At 36.8% G+C, this 27,510-nt stretch overlaps 1 protein-coding gene across 13 annotated transcripts in view; it reads left to right on the forward strand.

Moving 5' to 3' along the window:
- The window catches only part of LOC149772737 (rap guanine nucleotide exchange factor 6-like), a 314,757-nt gene that overhangs the window by 266,147 nt on the left and 21,100 nt on the right, over positions 1-27,510 (forward strand). For 10 of the 13 annotated variants that reach the window (XM_089947349.1, XM_089947357.1, XM_089947356.1 and 7 more), the window contains 9 exons: positions 3,624-3,858; positions 4,329-4,428; positions 9,351-9,478; positions 10,232-10,315; positions 10,907-11,053; positions 12,911-13,142; positions 15,131-15,226; positions 16,631-16,861; positions 18,542-18,775. In XM_089947349.1, coding sequence (XP_089803475.1) covers positions 3,624-3,858; positions 4,329-4,428; positions 9,351-9,478; positions 10,232-10,315; positions 10,907-11,053; positions 12,911-13,142; positions 15,131-15,226; positions 16,631-16,861; positions 18,542-18,775 — 1,487 coding nt within the window. Of the gene's footprint in view, positions 1-3,599; positions 3,859-4,328; positions 4,429-9,350; positions 9,479-10,231; positions 10,316-10,906; positions 11,054-12,910; positions 13,143-15,130; positions 15,227-16,630; positions 16,862-18,541; positions 18,776-27,510 lie in introns of all 13 variants that reach the window. The other 3 variants (XM_089947352.1, XM_089947355.1, XM_089947359.1) reach the window with 2 other exon arrangements.

Raw genomic sequence — 27,510 nt, forward strand, 5'->3', positions numbered from 1 at the left:
CTTGGTCTGTATACACAGGGATCTTTATATTTAGGTGGTTGCTATAGTGGGTTTGGCTGTACATGAATTTTACTTGCATATCCAAGTAGAAAGAAGTCTGTTTTCTTTGCTGCAACTACAGCTGCAACACTGTCATTTGCATTGACAATTTTAGGAATTTTAGTATGTATTTTGTGTTAAAGATTCTGAAAGTCATATAAGTTGTTATATACCCTTGGTGTTGCTTCTAGGACCTGGCTTTGCAGGATACCTGTGGTTCATGGTAAGGTGGCCCAAATTTGAAACACACCAGTATTCCAAAAAGCCCCTCCATTTGATTGAAGCTGGCTCACATTATGTATTTTTTTTAATCAAAGGAAAGAGAACGAGCTTTGGACAGAATAGTGTACATAAGGAAATGTACTTATATTCTCATATAATATAATGATGTCTTTATCAAGAACACTCCCACCTACCCCTTTCTGGTAATAATTGTTTACCAAAATAACTGGCCAGTCAGTGCCTTTCAGATATACATTTTGTGATCCTCTCACACTTGAAACAATTTAGACCATTTCCTAAATGAACCTATGCCATACTACACTCTTATAGGCTGAAAAACGTACAGGCATTTTTTTTTTTGCAATACATTTATGATATAATAGGAATGGTCAAAAAGAGGTTCCATTTCTGTATATTGTTTTGTCTGTGATGGGCTTGACCTTTAGAGACTATGAACTTGAACAGAATTTTGTTCTCACATTCTTCACATTATTTTCAAGCATGACATTAAAAGGATACAATCCCGCTTTTATGTATTTTGTCCTTAGAAGCTCGTTACCTTGGAGGAAATAAGATATGGAAAGATTTTACATGTGCACCATTTTGTATATGGCATGGGAAATGGTTGTGGTCACAGATGGGGATGCTGTTTAAACTGTATGTGAAATACAGATAACAAAGCACTTTCAATGTAGGATGCATGAACAGTCGGACTACAATAGACAGATAAATTAGCTGATCATGTGGCAGCTGTATGGGCTAAGGTCATGAAAAAGGATTTGAAGCAGGAAATACTGGCTTGACTAAATCTTTTTGTGCTTTTGTTCTGTATTGGTATTGCTGAAGGCCATTCAGCCTGAGTTGTCCATAAAGTTCTTTCTGAAAATATGCATGGTGCCAGGGATAGCGTAAAAATGAGCACAGCGGCACAAATTAAATGTTATTTCTTCATTATAAATGGCTTTAAGAAGAAAGTTGAATTGGTGTATAGCGAGCGACACATGTACTGAGTGGACATTTTGTTATGGCATAATGGACTTACTAGCTCATTGGCTACATGACAGAATATATCATGCCCATGTTATATCAGACAGTACATATACAATAATTTAAAATTATTGTGTGATTAGAAATTTAGACATAGTATGCCACAGAATCCTTGAAATTACAAAGTTAACAAGTCTCATTTTTACTAACAGTAAACAGATAGTTCTAATGATTTCATTTGTCATGTTTCAAAGGATGGATGGGGTTGAGCAACAGGGCAGTATTATACAGTTCTAAAACTTTGTTATTAAATGTGCAATAGGAGAGTCATGATTGTCATTTGGTTATCTTTGAAATGATAAAAGGTGTTCTTTTACATTACAGTTCCTATTAGCAAAGTGTGACATGCTAATATATACTGTATGAGTGATACAGGTTGAATTTTGAGCTATGTATCAGTTTACCTCATGGCACAGCAGAATGACCAAGGCAGGTAACAGGAACTCATGTCGCCCAGTAACCGATTTAATCACCAAGCTAGGTGTTTTTGTTCCATTTATGGGGTCAGTCAAGTTGTCTGTCTGGAGCTCAGTAGGTCATTCATGCCTTTTGTGTTTTTATGATATATAGTTTCAAACCTTTATAACTTCAACATCTCTTGTCCAATTTTCATAAAATTTGTACCACATCCATAAAAGTCCTTCAATTGCCATAATGTTTGTCAAGAAAAATAAAGAAAACCAGTTCAAAACCATACAAAACTTGGAAATTCTTATATTTTTTCATGTTTAAGTATAAGGAATAATGGATTTCTGTATTGTTCAGTTTGGTAGCAGAGGTATTGGAGTCTCTTTCAGTATCATTTTCATTATTATCACTGTCAAACTAGACCAAATGGGCAAATGTTTGCATTATCTTGGCCTAGTGGTTCCAGAAAGATAATTTTGAACTGATCAGCAGAAATTATATTAGATCATCTGTGGCTTCAATTGACAGTCAATTTATTATTGTTGCAGATCATTGAAACTCAGCAAAAAAAGATAACAATCCAGTGGCCTAGTGGTTAGAGCGTCCGCATCAAATGTGGGAGGTCGTGAGTTTGAAAAAGCCGAGCTGAGTCATACCAAAGACTTATAAATATGGTAGTAGCAGCTGCCACACTAGGTGCTCAGCATTAAGAGGTTAGGGCCTGGTCGGCCTGGTGTCAACATAATGTGACTGTGTGGGACATGATGCTACATGTCTGCAGCATGATGCCTCATTACTAGACATTACCATAAACTGCCACACTGCAGACATCATAGCGATATGACTGAAACATTGTTAAAGCTACATTAAAAATCCAAAACACACACACACACAACAAGAAAAAAATCAGTTCAGAAATTGGTTTGAACCACTAACCTGATCTTCAGTAAAGGATCTGCTTAATCAGACTTGAGTGCATGCCATATATTTACATCATTGTAGATGATGCATACTATATAAAGATGCTTATAAGTCCAGTCAAAATGCAAACTGCAGACCTAGATCTGCCATCACATGATACATCTGGGTGTATGTAATTTGTTGAGAGTAATCAGTTGAACAAACAAAATAAATCCTGATCTACTGGTGCATTATGTGACAGCAGTTCAGACTATGGATTGTTTACAATTGAACTGCAGGCAAGTGTGTATGATACTCAATGATAAGAGAGAAATTGTTATTCTCAGGCTTTGCATGTTGCTCCATTCTTCTAAATGAACAGTGCATGACTACTAATGTTATCATACCTACAAGTGGATACTTTCATTTTCAAATGGTTAAGCTTGAAGAAAATAAAAATTAATTGATTATGATGTTTTCTTTGGCAGTTGAATTTTCTACAGCACATGTATATCAAAGCATGTTGTGATGTTTGTTGCATATTGTTTCCATTCATTTCATCATCAGCTGTCATTATTTCTTTTACATATTAGTAGATGCATGTTGCTCTCGAGTTTTCATATTTTTGTTAGTGGCAGTTAAATTGTTGACAAAGCCTGTGTTTGGAAATATGTGAAGCCATGAAGTCATTCATGTACCTGCTTTGTTGTTTAATTCATTATTAACCAGTCATTATTTACCTTGAGTGAATTAACTCACCAGTATGCCTATTTTCTAACCATGCTTTAGCCAGTTTTCCTGAACTAACCAATGATCATGCAGTATGCTTTTACAAACTAACCAATCACTTTGCTTGCTTCTTTGAACTAACCAGTCAGTACCCAATAGCTAGTTCAAGTTCATCTCCAAAGTCTCCTGCAGACTGAGTGGGCCAGAGTCCAGGGGTTTTAAATACTTTTTTTTGTTTGCTACTGATCATTCAGGCGTGCTCTGCCCTGTGTACATAGGTACTACCTTAAAAACAACATGAGTACAGAGCCACTGGTACCAGATGAACTCATGGGAGACTTGATCAAGGAAGGGCAGATCAGCTTGATTCAGCTCAACACAACAGAGGTGGCTTCACAGTTGACATTAGAAGATTTCAAGGTCTTCAAGGAAATTCAGGATACGGAGTATATTGATGACCTCTTCAAGATTAAGTCAAAGTTTTGGACTCCAAATTTAAACAAATTCTCAGAGGTAAGCCTTGAATTTTTAAAATACTGTTGCTTTAATATTGATGTCTGTTATTTGCTGCTTACAACTACATGTCTTCTTAAACTTACGTAAACATACTTGTGAACATTGTATGAATACAAATAAAGTATAAAGATATATGAATAAGCTTGGTGAAACTTGGAAGAAAACTTTAGCTGGAGTGCTAGAGATCTTCTTGTTCTGATGCTTTGTTTTGGCCATGACTTAAATACTTTCAGATAAAATGTTTCTATATTCAACCTTTACTTCATCAAAATTGCTCAATAACACATGCTTATTTCAACAAGCGCAACTTCACATTCACTTCTTTCCAGCATGTAATATATATTTGCCATATGAAATTATGCTTGCTTTGAAATGATGCTTAATTTTCAGTTAAATATAAAACATTTTAAAGTCTTGAACAGTGGCTTTGACAGTTATCAATAACACATTTTTTATCCGTATTTCAGCTGGTGAATAAAGAGATGTTTTGGGTCGTTACAGAAATCTGCAGTGAAACTAATCTAGTCAAGAGGATGAAAATCATTAAGCATTTTGTAAAAATTGCACGTATGTAAGAATTTTTGTTGTACTTGCTTAAGCATGGTGAAATACAGATATCACTTGTTTAGCAGTGAGGATGGCAGTGGTATAAACATTAAAGTTGTCTGTTAAAGTTTGTGCAAGACTAATGGGTGAGAGGAGATACATACATATACAGATAAAAGTTCTGTGGAAAACTGGGTAATGTTTCTCGTGTATTGTTCATTTACAATATGTGTTTCCTAAACATTACCATGCGGGTTTTGGGATGTACCAGTATATTAGGCTTGATGCACCCGTCTGCATGTTGTAAGAGGTAATTAACACATTAACCCCTAGCGATGACTTAACGGGGCAGGAGGTAGTAGCCTACTGCCGAGCTCTGTAGCATCATGGTCATGCATGATACACTAAAGTGGATGGTATTATAGAAAGGTAGACAGATGTAGCTCTACAATGATACCAAATAATCTGGAATATCTAGTTGCACTACAAAATACAGATAAAAAAAAAACTCATTTTTTGGACCCAACTTTTTTCTACCCAAAATTCGCCTGTGATCGGAATCCGATTTTGTGTCCAGATTTTAGACTTTTTGGTCTCAGATCTAAGACAAACCAGTATGAACTGCAAACAGACAGATGAGCCTTTGCAAATAGTAGGATAAGATGGGCATTTGGAATAAAGAGTGGTCTCCATACAGAAATAATGGCTCCGTTTAGCAAAAATAAAAAATCCAACTTTTACCCTTCTGCTTATGCGCGAGTCAAATAGCCAATGAAAAATGATGTTTCTAACATAACTAGGCAGTATGTTATTGAAAGATCACTGGGGATTTGGTGTTTTCGAGTCTATTCAGAAATAGCTTTCAAAATGTGTTTCCTACTCGATTTTCAGGCAAAAATGACATAAAGCTCCAGGGGTTAATGTGTTAATGGAGATAACCTCTGGATATGTTCATTGATCTTGTTCAAAATGAGATATCTCGGGCTTTTTATAAGTGTTAGGTTTATTTAAAAAAATTGGACTTCATATTTTATGGATTTTGTTTTTAGCAGTATCTTTGTTCTCTTTATCATTTTGAGGATACCTATGCTCACTCAGCAATGTGTAGCCAGGATTGTGCTGATTTGCCATTGAACCTTACAGCATACACACACACACACACACACATGCAAATACACGCACATGCACATGTAACAATTATGGATTTCAAACCAATAGATTTACAAATTTTTATCAGCAGATTGACATTTAAACCAGTAGATTGTTAAAAGCATAAATCTTGTGTTCTTCCTGGAGACTGAAAACAGATCAAGTGCATTTTTTTGTCATAATATGTAGTCTCCTCATGGTACAATAAAACAGCAATTTATATTCTGATGACAATGTTACAATAATAATTAATTATGAGTCATTATACTGTCAATTAATGAAAAAGGAAGAGTTGTTTAGCTTATAATCGACCACTAACGACATTTACTGTTATTATAAGGCTTTACACTTTTATGGTCCAGATTTCCCCCTGAATCACTTTGTATTTTTTACAGAATAGAGAATGTCCTCTGTATCAACACTGGATTGTTGTAACAACAGGAAAATTATGCTCAGTTCTATCTTCAAATCTCCTGTTGCTGAGTTCATAATAATGATGACTGCTCTGCAGTACTCTTCCACATTGTGGGGCCCCGAGTGGCCAAGTGGTCTAAAGCACTCACCATTCTGGATCACTGCCATCTCACCTCTGTTTGCGTGGGTTCGAGTCCAAGGCTCGGCTAGCGTGGGTACATGGGAAAGCCTGCCAGTAGCTTCTCGTGGGTCGGTGGTTCTTCCCTGGGTTTTCCAGGGTTCTTCCTCCACCAGTTATACTGGCCGCCATGTATAGCCTATCTTGTGCTGAAAAATGGCGTTAAACCCTAGATCATCAACAACATCAACTCTTCCACATTATGTTCACCCCACAGAAGTTCCTGACATGGACTTAAGATGTATTCCTTAGTCTCATCCTCAGGGTGTTCTTTCTCTGCATGCTTAAATCCAAATAATATCAGCTGGCAAGTTTCAGAAATGTAAATCAAACAACAACAAAAACAATGAAAAATTACATCATGTATTTATGTTTTTGTAAATAATTTATCCCCAGAATTAAATATCTTATATATTGTTAACTGATATATTTTATATAGGAATTGAATTTAATTTATGTGCATAAAACTTCAAAAAGTTTATGAAATACAAAATATGCATATCTTTGAAAAACACTGCAAACTAAAGACCTTTACTTCTTGTCCTGCACTCACTTAAATTCTGATATTCAGGCATTCTTAAACTTGTAATATTTCTTTCTCAGTGATTTGTTAGCATTGGGAGAAAGGACGCATTTCAGCATTTTACCATGAATTGAACAGAATATATGAGAGCTGTCCTTGAATATTCTTCGTAAAACATCTTGAACATTACAATAACAATTAAACATGAAGAAAAAATCAAAATACTTACATCTTCCAAAATAATTTTTAAGGTCAGTCTCCATCTTGTCTTCCTCAGTCAAACGTTGGCTGATCTTCATCAGAGGATCCGAAGACATCGTGACAACCTTTTATTCATTTATTACTTGTAACACCTCCAAAAAACAGCCCACATTTGGCCTTACACTCCCCATATTCCAAGATTAAGGTAATCAACAGCTTGTTGTATATATATATGTCATCTGTTATTTAACAATTCTAATCCTGTTTGGTTAGCCACGATTCACTGCACTAGTCAGTATACTGTTGGAATACTGGTTCTGGCAGGTCTCATCCATGTAAAAATACCATGTGTTAAGGTAAAATATTTTCTAAAAAGAGATCTTTTAATTTTCAAACTAGTAGATTTCAACTATAAAATGGTATGTGCAGTAAACAACGTTTAAAATGGTATTTTTGGCCTACTGCCAGTAGAGTCACATTTATGCATACATACATACATACAGGCATGCACGCACACACACATACAAACAATAAATAAAAAATAATAAAAATGCCATGTTTTTATCTTTAAAATCCATTGGGCAGTGGAATATTTTCTTAATTAGCTACAATCTTTGCTGCTGACTAAAGTTTCTTTTTTGGGGTTGGAGAATAGAGGGTAATACAGATGTCATTTATGTTCATATTGGTACCCATTTGAGACTGGATGGTACTTTTTTTCCGACTTCCCTGAAAATACTGTTGAATTTTTCTCAGCATAGAAAATGATTTTTCTACATCTATATTGTTGCGTGGGAGTGTCAGACATGCTGAGTGCTGTTGTTGTGTTGTACTCTCCAGAATGTCAAATGTCAGTAGGGTATTTGCAGTGTGTGCAAACAAATAAGTTGCTCCCCTTTACTGCTGCACTTCATGTTTTACATATGGCTTATCTTTTCCTCAATCACAGCTGAATTTTGACATTTCACTTTAAAATGAACCACACTTGTTCACTATTCCAAGAATTATAATGATTGTGCTTTGCATTTTATATATGGAGTAAAATCTGACTTCAAAGGAAATGTTGCTGCTAATTAAAAACATGCCAATAATCTTTAATAATGATGGCTCAATTATTCTCATTAAAGCCATTGATATGTAATAATGTTTGTTCCTCAACATGTCTCTGTGATCTCTGTGATTGTATCTAACTCAAATGAATTGGATTGTTCCACCAAGTGTACTTTACCTATGTAAATTAGTGTACTGGTAATGGGCTCTTCCACTGCAGTGTTCAGAACACTTGATGTGACATCATTCTAGATGTTCTCAGCCAATTAAGTAATCTGTGAAATTGTGGTTGCTTATCTTTGACTGCCTACCTTTTAATTGACTTCATGATAATCAGCAGTATAAACTTTAAAACAGACTACATGCTTTAGACATGTATAGTGATGGTCAATGTTTTTTTCTTCTCCCTAATTTTATTGAAAATGGTGTTGTTCAAAACATGTTATGGGGTTTGGCAGTGAAAAAAAAAATTGTGTTTTTCGCATTGCATGTTATGGCAAGTACACACACACACACACACGTATGTACGTTGGTTGCTGCTTTTAGCAATTTGAAAAAATCTTACAAGTTAGTTACCAAATGGTAGTAAGGTAATAGTTTCATTATGTACCATCTCAAGAAATTCAAATTTATCCTTAATTTGAGTAATTTTTATTAGTGTAAAATATCATGCCATATGTAGTAGTGTAAAGTTTATCATACCATATGTAAAGTGAAATACATTGTAATCAGGATCTGTTATCAAAAATCTTTGTTTGGGAATAAGTACAATACTCAAGTCAAACTGTGCAACATACATTTCCATGTATATTTTTCCTCACCTTTTCTACCTTGATGCCTGCACCACATACACTTGTTTTTAAGTCCAACTACATACAACTTAGACACTAATCTGTGGTTGCATAATCCACAAGGAGATCAGGGTCCATATTGTTGTTTTTTTTGTACTGATTACTCCTAACAAACTACTAGACCCAGATCTGCTGCACATTATGTGATAGCAGATCTCAGTCTGTGCATTTTGCAGTACTCAACTTGTAAGTGAGTAAATATGGTATATTGGGGGCATATAGTATAGTCCATTCCAATCCATTTAGTGTTATAATGTCATGTCCATCACATATTTTCTTTCAGTTAAATTGAGAAGGGGACTGCATGGATTGAAATCAAAAGGCTTCCCATGTAGGAGAGCTATGTCAAGTTCATTTGTTATCATTTTCTAGCAAAATTTAATGAAGTTATGACCTGTTTGACTTTGAACTTTTACTTAAGTTGTATTATATTAGCTGGATCATCCTTGTTGAACTGCACTTATCTTGTTCTTTTGTTTTTATTTATTTTATTTGTTTTTTTATAAAAGACTTTTTCCAGCAGATTTGCGTTATAATTGATATAGTTTGATAAACTGTAATTTCCTTTCCATTTCAGGTCATTGTAAAGATTGTAAAAATTTCAACACGATGTTTGCTATCATTAGTGGTCTGAATCACAATGCTGTGTGTCGCCTACATAACACATGGGAAAAACTGCCAAATAAATATAAGAAAATATATGAGGTGAGTTTAATTGAGTCATAACAGACCAAATCACAGAAATCTTTTATAATATAATTAACTCAGATATGGATATATATTAGTCAAGATTTATGTCAGGATGCAGTTTTGAAAATACAAAAGTGTGTAATTTTGAATTCTAAGACATTTGTGAAGGTAACATGCTTTCTAATTGGTCAAATGTCAGCAGTTTTGAAAGGAAAAGCTTGAGACCATTCAAAGTAAGCCCACTCTTTAGTTTCTCGCTGCTCTTGCCCAGGGCCATGTCAAGTTTTGAGTAAAGAGACTGCAACAACACCACATTTACTCAAAGTTGATTCTGCCTTGTTTTAGAATTACCTAGTTTATTATTCTGGGTAGTGTGATGCAGAACTTTGAAGCAGTTGTCTAGTTTGTTTTTAGGAAACAGTTTTTATATGTTATAATAGGCATAACTATACTACGTTTTAAAATTTGCCTACAATATTAGTAGTTATACTGTCAGAATTTGCGTATTCTATCACCTCATCTGATGCATCACCAATAAAAGTGGATTCTGACAATAGAGCCAACATAGCAGTTATCTCCCTTAGAATCAGGGTTGTTCCTTCATGCAGGAATTACTTTCCTCGGTCTGAAAGACATATTTACATTTTCTTTCCATACTTAGTGGATAACAGTTAAGTTAGAACTTGATGTAGAATTGAAGAAAAAAATATAAGATTAATACAATTAATGTTTGATTGTTGAACAAGTTATTTTTTCTTCATCTTTAAGGATTTGCAACTGCTGATGGATCCATCAAGAAACATGTCCAAATATAGAAATCTCATCAACAGTGAATTTGTGCAGCCACCAATGGTAAACTAATTTTTAAAATTGTAATGCTGATTAACAGTTTGATTCGACTCAAAGGCGTAAAGATTATAATGCTAAACAGATTTTAAAATGTTAAGTACGCAGGTCATTCATCAAGTAAAATTTCATAGTAGAATTGGTCTTTTAACTATTCCCTAAGATGTATAATTGTTTGCTTTTTATGTTTTAACTCGTGAAACTGTCTTAGTACAACAGTTAAACTTTGATTCAAGACTCCTAAGTTTGAAGCCATGCTTAAAAATGACTTTCCATAAATTTTTTGAAAAGTTTGTGATTATCTGTGTAGCATATATTATTTTGATTCTTACTGCTAATAAAATTATTGAAAGTTGAACATTTTTTAATATTTTTGTGCATGTTCAGTGTTGCAGCCAAGGTGTTTTGTGACTGGGGGATCTGATTAGCTTTTTCAGCTGCAGTTTAAAACAGTGCTTTGTACACATAAAGTTTTAATGCATAATCTTAAAATATTTAAAATAGAAACCATTGGAATGATATTCTAAATCTAGGCATTTTGGAAATAGAAAATGAATGCAAGTAACATATTCATGAAAAATTCTTCAACAATTTCAGCTGCCATTTTTTCCTGTTGTGAAGAAAGATCTAACTTTCATTGACCTTGGAAATGATTCTGTGGTGGATGGGTTGATCAACTTTGAGAAGCTCAGAATGGTTGCCAAGGAAGTCCGCCATATATGTAACATGTGTTCAGCCAAATATGTAAGTTATTAAAGATAATATTAATTCATGTTTTCTACCTTATTTTGGGGCCCCGAGTGGTCTAAAGCACTCTCCATCATGGATCACTGCCATCTCACCTCTGTCTGCATGGGTTCGAGTCTCGGGCTCGGCCCAAGTGGATGTGTGAGAAAGCTTGCCGGTAGCTTCTCTTGGGTCGGTGGTTCTTTCTAGGGTTTTCCCGGGTTCTTCCTCCACCATTAATACTGGCTGCCATGTATAGCCTATCTTGTGCTGAAAAATGGCATTAAACCCTATAACAACAACAACAACTACCTTATTTTAAAACTAAAGGACTGTTTCATGTTCTGCAAGACACATAGTTTACCAGGAAGTTCATCCTGTCGTCTTTTTGTTCCCTGCTTTTTTTAGAAAGTAAGAAACATTTCATTGGACCTGTCCATCTGTCCTTCCGTTTGTCTAGTTTTGCATAATAATTCCCTTTCATATTAATGGATTTCAGCCATATTTGTTATTCAGTAAAATATCAATAATATCAATATGACTTTTGGATGAATTTAATTGTCACCATTCTGCATCATTGTTTTGCAGTGTTTTTACCCCTGATTGTCAGATTCAACCACTTTTATTTCTACACAGTGACTTCATTAATTCTTATTGGATTTCATCCAACACTTATTTGCAGCTTAATATTGATGAAATCTTGCCATTTAAATCGTTGTTTAGCTGAGGTACCTCAGTTGATTCTAGGACTCACCCACTTCTTTTCCGCATTATAAATCTCATTATTATTAGATTTTCCAAATATGGTGTGCAACTTGATACTGATGGGACCTTGGTTGAGCTCATCTGTCATCATTCTGTGCCATCATTTAACAGAGCTATAGGCCCAGATAGTTAGACCCACCCACTCTTGTTTCCATACAATAAATCACTTAATTATTATTGGAATTTGGTAGATATTGATGAGACCTTGGCATTGTTCTAAATCATATTTTAGCAGACTTGTAGCACATAATTGTTGAACCCACCCCTTTTGTTTCCACACAATAAATTTCTTTAGTTTTAGATTTCAACCAAATCCAGAGACCCTGGCTTAGTTCATTTGTTAGCATTCTGCATCGTTTAGTGGAGTTATAGTCCTTAATTTTTTGAGCCACCCACATAAGTTTTTGCACAACAACAACTGTAATTATTGTTATGCACCAAATTGTATAGGCAGCTTAATGCTAATCAGACCAACAATAACTGGGGACATCAATTTCTGGAATTTGCTGGTAAGTATTTTCATAATAACTGATAATTCAAATGAACAATTTATAATGATGTTATTTCAGGAAGACTTTATATGTGAGTTGTGTTAGTCTCTAGGACAAGTTTTTTCATTTGGCATGATATTTTATGATGACTTAATGTGTAATTTCTGTTGGATTTTGGAGTAAGTTAATTTGTTTTGCATGTTTTTGGATCTACAATGTTGTTTTAAAGATGCTTAAATTTCCAAGAAAATGTCCCTGTTGGACCACATCAGAGGTACTGTTTCAGTATTCAAATATGTTGTAGGAAAGCCTTTTATACTAGGATATCATTCAACCCAAATTTCGCTGCATTTCAGTTGACTGTTTCATAACACTCATAACATCAAGAGATTCAAGATATTTGTCTGAAATATGCTTTTTTATCATAATGATTGTCATGTATATAAATCGTATGATCTTAATTTGTCAGCATTAGTAGCTATTGAATTTTGATTGTTTCAAATTAGCTATTTAAAGAAAATGAGAAATTCTGTTAATTGATGGTAAATGTTATTCTTTTTGCTCACCTTTATTATTTTGTACTTATAAATTTAAGTATTCAATGTAATAATTTGTTTAGGATGTCAGCACAATGTATCTAGGCACCCCAAGTATGTATGACAGTTCATGGCTCTCAGGAATGGCAACTATGAAGCGAACAAAAAACCGTCGTGGCTCAGCAATTCCCAATGCACGTAAAATGTTTGAGGAGGCTCAGATGACACGACGTGTAAGGTCGTACCTCAGCAATATGCCAGTGAACAGAGATGAAGATAAACTGATTGAACTCTCACACCAGTGTGAACCACCAGGTATGTTTTGGAAATTGTTTGCTATGTGTTCTCCATTGCCCACTGCCAGAAGGAATATACCTCAGAATCTTGTCTGTGATTCAATGCCCACACTTTCAGTTTTTCAGCATTAAGTATTATTTTTCAAGCTCTGTATTTAGCAAGACTGTTGACTTTATTTGGTAGAATTTGGCAAACATGAACTATTTAAGAAGCAAATTTGGTACTCTATTGTAACGTCGCCCTCTTAGTAAGAGGGGTGGTTAATTGGGTTTGGCTGGCATTATCTAGAGGATGCCCTCCCTCGATATTATAGCCTGGTGGGAGTGAAAGAAGAATGGAATTTCATCAGAAAACTAAGAAATAAAACAATACGAGCTCCCTTTGACAAGAAAATAACAGATTTGATTAGAACAAATTAATAACGGCAATTCCAATTCAAGTTAGATTATATCATTAGAATTTAACAGGTATATCAAATTTGGATTTATTTCATCATCATAACGAGAGGGGAAAAGTGCACAATGTTCACAAGTGATTTAAATCACCTTCTTGTCTGACCGTATATCATCTCCTAGTTCATCCTTCCTAAGCTCTATTCTTTGCCCCTTCATGGACTTCCTGGTCCTTTTATTCTGACCTCATCCTTCTTTCTTTCCCCACACTTCTGTCTCCAGTATGTCTCATCTCTTTCTCAGAAAGCTGTTCCTTATCACTGTTTTCTTTCAGGACTTGTGTGTCCTAGCACTAAACATGTCTTTCTTTTTACATGACGACCACCTGGTTCCTTCCTTGTTTCACGAGGAAAGCACTAATTTCTTTATGCCTCCCTGGAGTCGAGACTAAGTTTCCTCTTCTCGGAAATTTCCAGCTAAAGAATTTCAACTAGGGTCATCACTTTAAAGTCTGATTGCTCTAAAGTGTATGCCCTAATTTGTTCTGCCCAATCATAGGCACCGGGCCCTAATTTTTCCCAAAGAAATAATTCCTTTCATCAGGTTTAGACAGCTCAGAATGTGAACAACAGTGCTTGAGAATTTCCCTTTGAAAAAATGATAAGTGGACATAGGTTCCTACCAAGCGGTTAGGGTTGGTAGCTTAAATGTTTACTTTCTAAGGACCATGTTAAGATACCCCGGTCAATTTCCCTGGGCCGGAATGCTGTCCCTTTGAAGTTTACACTGACATGGGGGAGATGAACGAAGAAAGGTCGAAGTGACCCTACACAAAGACTTTTCTGGCTTAAATGTGACAACATTTTAATCCTCAGTGCATTCAGCTTTAAAATTTTCTGTAATTCAAAATTCAACAATTCACATCTATTGTACTCATATAAGTGGAGTCAAACCGTAAACAACAGAGACCCATATCTGCCAGAAAACACAAGCAGATCTATCCCTGTGTAAGTATTTCCTGACAGATGACCTTAGGAATAAAATGGAACCATACTTTTAAAAAAAATGCCAACATCTTTTTAGGGTCACAAGATTACTTCACTGAAATTGTATGTCAGTCTTTAAAATTTGCTATATTGAAGCAGTGTCATTGAGTAATACAAAGTATGTCACATCATAAATAATATTCTTATGGTAGTGTTCTTTACACAAAGTATTCAGATTTATATTAATATAAAGTATGCTAGATTGTTCCATGTAACTTGTGGCATAAATTGTTGTACAGTAAGTTTCATTAATTTTATATTTTCACAATCATGTAATATTCCTGTTCAAAACAGTTTATTTGCTTGAGAATTAGACTTGCATTAGTCTAAGAAAAAATTTCAGCATCCATTATGAAATTTTGAAGGATAGCTCTATAGTACTTGATCAATTACTACATAATCCCTGAAGTCAAGTGCTGTACATACTTGCTTACTAGTAGAGTCCGTCTGCATACTACACAGACCCAGATCTGCCAGTACATTATGCAATGGAAGATCGGGGTCTTGGTTGTCAGAATTTGGACTCATCTCAAAAGTCAGTAAAGGATGTATGGTATTTTTGTTCTAGCTAAGAAGTGTGAATCCACGCCCTCAATTGCAAGTTCATCCAGCAATTCGAGCTTGACAGATGACAAAAGACCAGTGTATACAGGACCCAAATTTGGTAAGAGTTATCTAAGAGATCTGTACTAACCAAAATCATGTTTAGTATCTTCTAAAAAAAGAAGACATTTCATCAGTAAACCAACATCTATGGATTTCTGTACTTTAATATTTACTTGAAGCTGAACTTTAACCATCTTACAATGAACCTATTCTACAACATATTTCTATCTAAATTAATTCTCAAGATATGTTTGTTTATATCAGAATGACTTTTTTTTACAGACATTTATACTTTATGATTGATATATAGATAGCACTTTAAATTCTTTTATTTAGCTTCCAATGTTTAAAAAATGACATGTTTGCTTGTTTGCATGTCCTCTACCTTGCAAGCTTTGCAACACTTTAGTAAGGATAACAAGATAGACTTATGAACTGAGTAAAAAGGATGACAAAACTAATACAGTAGTAATTAGGTTGAGATGATTTTTATATTAAAATATGAGTAATTAAATCCATGTATGTGGTGTTTAATAAGGTGAAAATATCATTCCTTGGACAAAATTATTGTTAGAATGACTTTGATATGTGTTCTTTTCTAATTGAAGAAATCTAATTTCATTTTATGTTTTAAAAAAATCATTTATAGCAAGAATAAAATTCCTCTTTGGCTCTGCTAATTACCTGAAAACTAAATATTTTTTATGTAAATCACTTTTTAATACTTTTAAAACTAGCTCACTATGTTTACCAAGCTGCACACAATTTTTATATCTTTTCTTGCTTTACTGTTATTTTATACTGCAGATTATTTTACGCTAATACAGTTAATTCATACTCAGTATAGAAAGATATAGTGAAGGTAATGTTTGCAGAAGTAAGCAGTTCTTTCAGGTAATTTTCAGTGTTACTGTTTAAAATACTTGGCTTGTTATTGAAACAAAACAAATTGCAGCACTTGATATCTGCAGTTTAACTGACAAGTTTATGTAGAACCCATGCATTTAAAGAGATGGAAAAATTCCTTGACCTGCAGTTGAAGACAGGTTAAATATTATGCTGGGCAGGTAAAATTTTCTCTCCATTGCCCAGAATTTAAAAAAATTGGAAAATTTAGATTTTTACATTTTATGAACTTATTGTTCTTGGATAAATAGGTAATTTTGAAAGTTTTGCAGACCTAATTTACCTAAAAATCTTGCTAGCAACAGTTTGTTTCAATACTTAGTTATTCCAGTGACAGTGAAAATGACCAGCATGAATCTATGCCAGTTCCAAGTTTCTGAATTACATTGTCATTCCTCTCATGTCTTTTGTATATTCCATTCATGCACTTCAATTTGATAATCTTCTGCAAATTTTCATCATTTCATTCTACTTAGGAAATGCCTTTATGTTACTATAATGAATTGGCTTACAGCAATATCACTCGCATGACCTCACTCTCCATCTCCTTTCCTAGGTGCTGGGACAGTGGAGAACACAAGGAAGTTGATGGCATTAAGTGACAAAGTTCGTCCACATGATCCCAAAGTCCCACTTCCCCCTGTTACTAGTCCCAATTTATCAGGGCGACGTCCGCCCCAATCACCACGTCATGTAAAACAAAATCCTGTCCACCTCTCTTCTGAAAGCTCATCTGTTGTAAGCCTGTGCAATATAGCATACCAGCATCGAAAACCTAGTCGCACTGGTAAGAATGCATGTAATCTTTATGCTTTACATATCAGTTACATGGAATTGCAAACAATAGATTGAATGAAATGTATATTAGGCATCTAATGTTTTTTTGAACATTTTCATCATTGTTTTATAGACAATATTTTTATGTGGCAAACAATACAATTTAAACCTTCTCTCACTCTCAGTGAACCTTGAAAAGTATGAATAAGTAAATTTGTAAAAGACAAAATAATAATTGACATTGTATGTAAAAATCTCTTCATGACATGTAGCTTTGCAATGGACAAATATTTAATTTATTGTATGCATGAAAAGACATGTACTATGTATGCCTGCACTTCAGCTTTCCTCTTTTAATTCAAAAATCACAATACAAATAGATAGGTTCCCTTTTTTTTTATTTCCTGTTCTGATTATCTTGTTCTAGCTTAGCAGTTCCATATATATATATTCAGGTTATTGCATGGACACCATTTAGGTGTTTTTATGGGTGGGCACAGTGACACCGCCACATTCTGATTTTAGTTCAGCAACAATCTAAGATCCAGCACACTTTATTAGCTATACCAATAGAAAGACCAGATGAGTATATGTAATTGTCTTTTGGCTGGCATCCATCCAGTGGCTTGAGTTATTACAATTACTTCTAAACTACTGGGAAGATTGCCATAAAACTTTTCATATACATTCATCTCAGGGTCTAGTAGTTACTAAATGAACATGGGGTACCCTTCATTATCCAATATGGCCCCCACAACGGTCATCTTGAAAATCTTGTTATCGATACTCTTCCAAAAATGATTATTGTGTTGACATGGGATTTTCACTAAAAGATTTGTGATATATAGTTGGCCCTAAACAAAAATGATGCTTCTTTGAAGTTCAACCCAGCCACCATGGCAGGCATCTTGAAAATCTTGTCACTATTTCTCGTGAACAGTTGGTCAGATTGACACTGGGTTTTTACTGAAAGACTAATGTAGCTGGTCCTAAATGATAACATGGTGTATTTGTCTAAGGCTATGACAAAGAATTTTATTTGTATGTATGCATTGGCTTTTAATGGGACCTCAGAACAATAATGAACAGATGGTGCCAATTAAAAGTAAGTACGCAGTGTCATAAAAAAAAGAATTCCATAAGAATTTTGTATTGCATTTTCTTTTGATAAACATATAAAATATTTTTATCATCAAATTGAGTATGGTAAAGTTTTCAAAAATATCTGAGCAGTAAAAAAAAGAAAAAATGGAAAGAAGAAATTCACATATTGTGGATTCCAAGAAATTCTTTTCAGCTGGTAGAGTTTCAGTCCCTTCTTGTGACTCTTGCTTTGAACATTGATGTTACAGTGATTTATATGTGCTTTATTATAAAGTATTATAATCCCCAGTCAGAAATTATTTAGCACAAAATTTGTAATGCGTACTGTATTCCTGGTACTTATTTTGATCTACGTGATCAAGATAAATATAAAGATATTTATGTAATATGTCTTGTTGATTTTTGACCAAGATGCATTAGTAGATAGTGAGAGTTAAATACCACTTCCTGGTAACAATAGTGTCTTTTTCACTGTTGTCAACATGAAGATTCTAACAGGGAGGGTGCATTCAGTGCTCAGACTGTTGGTGAGACAAGTGATTTTTGCAATCCATAATCTAATAAATGACTATTTTTTTTTCTGCAGGATCAATGGGGTCAACAGAGTCAACAGGAAGTGTCAATAGTAACCATGGTCACCCATATGAAACAGATTCAGGTCACAACAGCATGACATCATCATCAAATTTTGACAGCAACAGTAGTATGTGTTCTGTAGGATCGTCTTCCATCACTCCACCATCTTCCAGGAAGTCTTCTCACCCAAATCTTCCTCCTTATCATCACCATCATCATCATCATAATCATCCACCTCAAACAGGTAGGACTAAATAACCTAAATAAGATTAATGGTATAAGAGGAGAAAACAGAATGGTCACAGGCTTTGTCTACTGGATGTTCTCATAACTTCCTCATAACCTGTCCTATTTTTCCCATGCATTGGTTTAAGGGATAGTTTGATAGGAGTAGTCTTCACTGCATCCAGTAATCTGTCTGAAATACTAACCTCTCCAAAACTTCTTGGTGGAAAACCCAACAAACTTTGTTCATTATTTGTTGATGTGGAAACTGTGTTCAAAAGGGGGTATACATTTTGGCTCCATCTTCCCTGGTTCCACGAAAGAAGTCAAAAGACTGTCAGTCCCCCAGGTCCCTTGAAAGGAGTCAAAGGGCTTCCTTCCTCCTGATCCATTGAAGGGCATCAGAGGGCTCCCTCAACTTCAGTTCCCTTGGAAGGATACAGAGTGCTCCCAGTCTCTTAGATCACTTGAAATGAGTTTGAGGACTTCCTCTCCCCCAAGTTCATTTGAAAAGTGTCAAAGGTCTCCTCCTTTCTCATGTACATTGAAATGAATCAAAGATACAATGAACATTAATTTAAATTACATATTTTTTTTGCAGTATTTTTTTGTTGAGGGGGTTGTAAACTTTTTTTAATTCTAACAGACTGATATGCAGTCATGAATATGCAGACCATGGCCTTCAAATAATTGTTATTAACTTCCCCATTATATAAACAAGATATAAACAAGTTTAACATTGATCCTGTGTTTCATTCAGTTGGATTTGGATGGATTTTTTTTACGTAGCTTTCAGTTTTCCAGTCACATTGTCCTGACCCCAGGCCGACCAGTCCTTACACAGACCTCTTTATGCTGAGCACCATGCAAGACAGCTGCTTATACCATTTTTATAAATCTTTGTTATGACTCAGCCGTGGTTTGAACTTGTGACCTCCCGCATGAAAACAAAAATCATGTTTTGTATCAGTTCAGATAATTGGAAAAATGATGGGGGTCATCTCTTCTAGGTATCACTACACCAATTGAGCCAATGAGTTATTGCATCCTATTATTGTCTCTAAGAAAATCAGCAATATGATATCTGTCATTTTTCCGTTAAATTTGCTAACTGGTGATGAATGTTACGAAACAGGTGTGATTCAGCTATTTCTATTAGGGTCACTTCCACTAATGATTTCGAGGCCCCAAGTGGGTCATGGGTCGATGGTTCTTTCTGGGGTTTTCCTGGGTTCTTCCTCCACATTAATACTGGTCGCCATATATAGCTTATTGTGTGCTGAATAATGGCATTAAACCCTACAACAACAGCAACTAACACTTTCACATATTTGGTTCAAATGCGATTAGGCGACCTATGACTATTTGTTTATCTGTTGTGTTTATGTTAGTGTGTAAAATAAATAAGATAGTTTTGGTGCATCTAAACATACAATTAAAGGATTGGATTTTATTCAGAAATGTACAAAAATGAAAGAATATATTAGTAACTTAATTTTTGTCTTGACATCTTGTGCAGAAATGGAGTTCCTCTGAGTTGTTTCTTCATAATTTAGTTTTCTTTTTCGTGGGGCATGCATTTATATGATCTATGCAATCCCATTCTATCCAGTAGACAAAGTTTAACCATTCTATAATTTGTTACTAAACCATCTCTTTTGAGGCTCTTTAGGTGCAGCAATGTCTCATTTGTCCTTTTAATAATCATTGTTTTATAAATTTAGAGAACATGACAAGTCCCTCTTAGTTTCTGGGTAAGATTTTCATTTTAGAAAATTAAAATGTTTTACATTTTAATAGTCAATTTATGTGCTATTTTTTAATATACAAAGGTATAACAAGGAGTGAAGACAGATGCTTTCTCCTTAAAATGTATTTCTACATGAGGGTTACACTTTTGGTTAAACTCCTACAGATCCCGTGTGTTACAATTTTTGATTTGTCAGATTTGAGGATATATCAGTTATTAAAGTCTGTATCTAAATGAAAACCAGTGCATTTGTTCTAGCTTGTTAGAAGATTATGTTTTAACCAGAAAAGTTGAAATGGTTTATTGTGGTTTGTTTTAAATTTATTGCACTTTATTTTAAATGGTTTACATCCAAATAGTGTGCTACATTATAATCTTTATGATCTACCTTACTACCTCATAGCATAGAGGGTTTTAATGGCCTACACCCAGATGTGTGCTACATTACAATCTCTGTAGTTTGCTTCACTGTCTCAGTATAGAGGGTTTTACTGGTCTACACCCAAGTAGTCTGCTACATTATAATCGTTATAATCTAACTGCCTCATAGTATAGTGGGCAATTCTTGTGTCTGTCTCTGCCATGATGTAACAGATACTTGTTATCCTGCAGGATTATCTTTTTATGCCTCAATGATACATTACAGGAGTGGGGATGTAGTATATAATTATCACTATGTCCATCTGACTAGCCATAAAATCATTTCTGTTTCCAGAGCATGGCTCTTAAACTGTAAAAGGTATTCCAACCAAATCTGGCACAAATGTCGAGCAAGTTGCTTATTGGTGCATCATGATAATTAGATCTTTACAGCATTTAATATTTTTGATGATAAAAATAGTGAAGTGTTAGTATAAAAAATTGAGTATTGGCCCATAGAGTTACTTGCATAAGTAGTATACAAATTGAGTGAAAGACCATAGAGTATTTACATAAATAGTATGCAAATTGAGTGTTAGACCATAGAGTATTTACATAAATAGTATGTGAATTTAGCATTAGACCATAGAGTATTTACATAAATAGTATGCAAATTGAACATTAGACCATAGAGTATTTACATAAGTAGTATACAAATTGAGTGTTTGACCATAGAGTATTTACATCAGTAGTATGTAAATTGACGTTTCTCGGGAGTATAGCCCTGAGTAGTGTTCCACCCATCTGACCATCTGTTGCTCACAGTCAGTGATCTCTCACGTTAGAGATTTCGGGGGTGGGGGGGACCCTTTCACTGTAGGGCTCGGCACTGTGCTGGATTCTTTCACACAGTTGTTGCCAGTACTCGTTCACGCACTGTCAAGCGATGCATTGGGTGTTGCTTCGGGCACTTCTGAGAGCAGCAAGTGTCTGTTCATTAGGGCTTTTTTTGTAAGCTATGAAGGCTTTTTGTTTGTCTTCGATTATTGGTTCCATCCTTGATAGATGTGGATTGAACCAGTCCTGGCTAGGCTGTATCTTCTTGCCGAAGATGGACATGGGTGTGTTGGCACCCATCATGGCGTTCCACTTGGCTGTGGCATCATGCTCTGGCAGGTCCTGGAGAGCCTGGTCCAGGGCGGATGCATACTCCTCCACCTTGGAGGGGACCAACATCTGCGCAGTGTTTATGCGAGGGTGTCCTTTTGGTTTTGAGCGATGTAGTGTGTGTGGCAGTATTCGCACCCTGCTGCTCATGAGGGCATGGTCAGAATCGCAGTCTGCACTGTGGTAGGTTCTGTGGAGAGGACTCTGTTAAGGGCAGAGCGCCTGGTGATGACCAAGTCGAGCTGATGCCAGCGATGAGACCTGGGGTGTTTCCATGACACTTTGTGTTGTGGCTTACACTTGAAGAAGGTATTTGTGATGCACAGGTCATGGTAGGTGCACAGCTTAAACAGTCTCTGCTGTTTTCGTTGGTCTTTCCAGTGCCATGATGTCCGAGGCAGGTAGGCCGTGACTCTTGGTCCGCACCTACTCTGGCACTAAAGTCGCGAAGGAAGAATAGTGGCTTGTGTTTGTGGCATCCTTTGATCTGTTCATCCAGTTGCCCATAAACCTGATCCTTTTTGTCTTCTGAAGATGTGAGGGTGGGGGCATAGACACTGAGGATGTTGACAGGACCTGCAGCAGTGTTGAGGTAGGATGGACAAGAGACACTCATTGGCCCCTGTGGCAGGCTCAGCCGAGGCCAGGAGGTTGTTTTTGATGGCAAAGCCCACTCTGTGCTGGCAGGGATCCTCAGGTTCTCGACCCTTCCAAAAGAAGGTGTCGTTTTCCTCTCTGAGGGAGTCACTAGAGGCAGGCCTGGTTTCCTGGAGGGTAGCTATGCTGATATTTAGTCTGGTGAGTTCTCTATCGATGATGGCTGTCTTCCTGGTGTCGTCCACCTCTCTAAGGTCATCAGAGATGCCTGTGCACATGGTGCGCACATTCCAGCTTGCAAATCGAAGAGCTAGAGTTTTCTTTATTGGTTTCTTGTTTCTGGTGTGGAATTACCATCTGCTTGTCATGCTGAGCATCACACTGAGCTCCAGACACCCACAGGAGCAGGCAGACAGTGGCGGGTCAACACCTTACTGACCGGGGGCCGCCCGGCTTGAGGCAGGCAGTAGTCGGTCAGTGGGACATGATGATCCCTCCCATCATCGAAGCTGACCCATGGCACCCCTTCCCTATGCCAGTCAGGTGGGACTTATAACCCATAAACTGCCAGCTTCCATGTTGTTTACTCAATAGCAAGACTGGAGTGACCTCTTCAGGGTGCAAGCCTGGGCGTGGAGTATGGAGATCCTGAGCTGCCCAGACGTCAGGATCCCCCTCTCATCCTTGCTGGTGGGGTCCAAAGGAATGCTGACATTTGGCACCAGTTTGGATGCAGAACCTGCCAGAAGGAAGTCATAGTTGACACCCAGCAGCCTTAGGGGCTCCACTCCAGATTTTCTGACTGGGTTTACTCCCGGAGCCTTTTCTTCTCTCGAAGATATCCACAAGGCAGCGCCTCCCTGAAATCTCTGACGGGAGAGAAGATCACTGACTGTGATGGGTGGAACACTACTCAGAGCTATACTCTCAGTCACCTATGCAGCACTTAGCAGCATCAAGAAATTGCCCACCATGGAGGAACTCGACAAAGTGCCCACCTTAGAGGAGCTCAGCAAAGCAGTCTACTCCCTCCCAAACGACAAAGCATCAGGTAGTGACAGCATCCTGCCTGAAGCTATCAAACATGGGAAACCAATATTGCTTCAGCCGCTGCATGAGCTACTTTGCCTCTGCTGGGAAGAAGGAGCAGTCCCCCCAAGACCTGCGCAATGCCATGATTGTGACCCTTTGCAAAAACAAGGGCAACTGCAGTAACTGTAATAATTACAGAGGGATCTCACTCCTAAGCATCATTGGCAAAGTGTATGCCTGCATCATACTCAACAGGTTGCAGCTGCTGGCGGACCGTATGTACCCAGAATCCCAGTGCGGCTTCAGAGCAAACAGGTCGATGACAGACATGGTCTTCTCTCTATGACAATTCCAAGAGAAGGGCAGAGAGCAAGGTCAACCACTCTACATGATGTTTATTGACCTCACCAAGGCCTTTGACCTGGTCAGCAGGAAGGCCCTTTTTGAACTTCTCAGTAAGATCAGTTGCCCCCTAAAACTCCGCAGCATGATAATCTCTTTCCATGCTGGTATGAAGGGAACAGTACTGTATGATGGCTCCTCCTCAGCCTCCTTCCCAATCAACAGCGGTGTAAAGCAGGCTTAGTGCTGGCGCCAACCCTTTTCAGGATCTTCTCCCTGCTCCTGTCCTACGCCTTCAACTTATCCTCTGATGGTGTATATCTGCACACCCAGTCCAACCAGAGGCTGTTCAACCTGGCATGACTGCGTTCAAAGACCAAAGTGCGGTCGGTGCTCATCAGGAATATGCTTTTTGCAGATGACGTGGCTCTTGTGACCCACACTGAGGATGTCATCCAGAGATTGGGAGACTGTTTCGCTGATGCCTGCAAGCAGTTTGGGCTCACTGTCAGCCTGGAAAAGACAAAAGTCAGTGTGCATGATATCACCATTGCCCCTTCCATCAAAATTGACAGTGTCACCCTGGAAGCAGTCAACAGCTTTACTTACCTGGGATCAACCATCAGCAGTACTTTCGCTTGATGAGGAGCTGGACAGAAGGCTTGGAAAGGCAAACACCATCATGGCACAACTAACGGGAAAACAATGCGGTGACAGAGCACACCAAGATCCAAGTCTATCAGGCCTGCGTTCTCAGCACCTTTCTATGTGGAAGTGAGACCTGGAGCACCTACATAAGGCAAGAGCACCAGCTCAACCCCTTCACATATGGTGCCAAAAACGCATCTTGAAAATCAGCTGGCAATACCATGTCCTACATAGTGAGATCCTGCAGCATGCAAGTACCCCCAGCATGTACTTCCTGCTGATCAAATGCCGCCTTCAATGCCTGGGACACATCCAACACATGGAGGATGGAAGGCTGCCAAAGAACATCCTATATGGACAGCTGGCCACTGTCACCAGAAGAGCTGGCCACCACTCACTCTGTTTCAAGGATGTGTGCAAGAGGGACATGAAGGCATGCGACATTTTACCCAACGGCTGGGAAGTGCTGGCAGAGGACCGAGGCACCTGGAGACTAACGTTAAGCAAGGGCATAGCAATCGCTGATGCAAGGAGAAGCCAGTTTGGCGGCAGTAACTCAGACTTCCCAGTATGTCTGCACCAACTGCTATTCACATGGTCTCTCGAGACTGAGCTGCCAGTGGTGATGATGATGCAAATTGAGTGTTAGACCATAGAGTATTTACATAAGAAGTATACAGATTGATTGTTTGACCATAGAGTATTTACATCAGTAGTATGCAAATTGAGTGTTAGACCATACAGTATTTATGTAAGTAGTATCCAGATTGAGTGTTTGACCATAGAGTAGTAAATTAGTAGTATCCATAGAGTATTTACTTAAGTAGTACGCAAATTGAGCATTAGACAATAGAGTATTTATATATAAGAGTATACAAATTCTTTTTGCTGCACCAATAGGTACCTTCACTCGGTGTCTTAACATAAGTGGGTAACCAGAAGGATAAAGGTACCTTCGCTCTGTGTCTTTGCATTAGTGGGTAACCAATAGGATATAGGTACCTTCATTCAGGGTCTTAACATAAGTTGGTAACCAGTAGGATATGTCATCTCTAGTGTTACTGATTATATGGAAGAAATCACATTTGCTGGTGCTTGTATTAATCAATAATTTCCCACAGATTTTCCCCCCAAAATAAATAGATAAATAAAGAAGGGAGGTGACACGTATTCTGTTCCCAGGGCTCGTTACATGATTAGGATGAAAGCAAACTTTGGGCTCAGGATAGCCTTTCAGGGAATGTGTTAGCTGTAATAAATTGTTGTTTTTTTTTTTACAAATCAGCACCTGTAGAAATCTAAATAACAAATATGCACTGAAGGAACATTTGAGGGTTCATGGGTAAACATATATGAAAAGGTTTATTATGTCTCCATTATTAAAAATGAAATTTGCTGTATCACCTTTCACTTAAATTTTGCTGTACAGTTGTTTTATGTTTTGCTATAGAATTGTTTATTCCCTGCTTAATTTATAGTGTTTTCCTTTTCCACAAGATGATCTATCCTCTTGCTTACAGTAGAGCCTTTCTTTTGCTATTTCTGTAGACAACTATTTAGATTTTCCCATCAAGTACTTCTTTGCAAAGAGCTTGCAATGTTTCCAGGGTAATTCAGCCTTTGGTACATGTCCTGTTTCCTTTTTAATCTGACCCATAAGAGCACCTTATTTTGTACTCTTCAGCAAAGCAAAGGCACAATGCATGTATTAGTTTTGTGCCATTGCTGGCAGTCTATTACAGGGGATGGGTGATAGAAACCTGAGTCACATGGGTGATTATAGCCACAGCAGTGATCATAGCCTGAATCACATGGCTGATCATAGTCTGTGACACAGGGATGATCACAGCTAGAGTCACAGGAATGATCATAGCCCTTGTTACAGGGGAAATTATAGCCCTTGTCACAGGGCAATCATAGCCCAAGTCACAGGGTTATCATAACTTGAGTCACGGGTGAGATAAATAGAACCCATCCTATATTCTGGCAAATTCACCCAAGAGTCAGTTTTTATGTATGGACAGAAATGAGTTTAGTTCCTGGACAGAAAAGTCTAATCCCAGGGTATATTTTTCCCATTCTATACCAGTGCATGTGAGGAATTATTTTTCTTACATTCTGAATTAGAAGTTCTGGGACAAAGATGGCAGATCATTAGTTTGGGTATAGCTATAGAAAAATTGTATATTTTTTAAAAATGTTTATGTCAATAGATAGTTTAAAACAAAAGTGTGTTGTAAACAGAAATTTTTGCTTATACTCTTGAAAAATATTTTATTTTAGTTTTTAAAAAAAAGCTTGACATTTTGCAGACATTCATAACTTCCTAAGAATTTTATCCGTACTGTCACAGAGAGCACTCATTTGGAAAAGATTTATCCCATATGGTTGTCTCACATGTGCAGAGAGTGCCAATCATATTTACAAATGAGAAAAAACAGTTCTGTAGAACCTCCATTATTGTTATTTCCTTGCTTCCTTGCAATTGCATTTCAAAACCAGTATCCTTGCCTGTGCTATCAGATGGTACAATAATTGCTTTCTGGATGTTTTATAAATCAGTTATGAATTTCAGTTGCACAACAGGTGTATAAATCTGTCATGAGTATGTGAAGTTGTGAATGTATTAAAAGAGTTTGAACAGAATATGTTTTTCTTCAGTCTTCTCTGTTCCAAAATTTAATGAGGAACTTAAAAGTTATAAAACACTTTTGTCAGGAATTTTAAATTTTCTATAATAATACTATTGCATCACTGTTGTTCCATTAAAGAAAGGAGCTTTTGAAGTTAGATATTGATCCCTTAAATCAGTTTTGCTAGGATTGGAAATAACCCAGGTACTTGGCGCTCATAGTTAA

This window comes from Sinohyriopsis cumingii, unplaced genomic scaffold, assembly GCF_028554795.1.
Source record: "Sinohyriopsis cumingii isolate HCF-2022 unplaced genomic scaffold, ASM2855479v2 utg001180l, whole genome shotgun sequence".
In the NCBI taxonomy this organism is placed as follows: Eukaryota; Metazoa; Mollusca; class Bivalvia; order Unionida; family Unionidae; genus Sinohyriopsis; species Sinohyriopsis cumingii.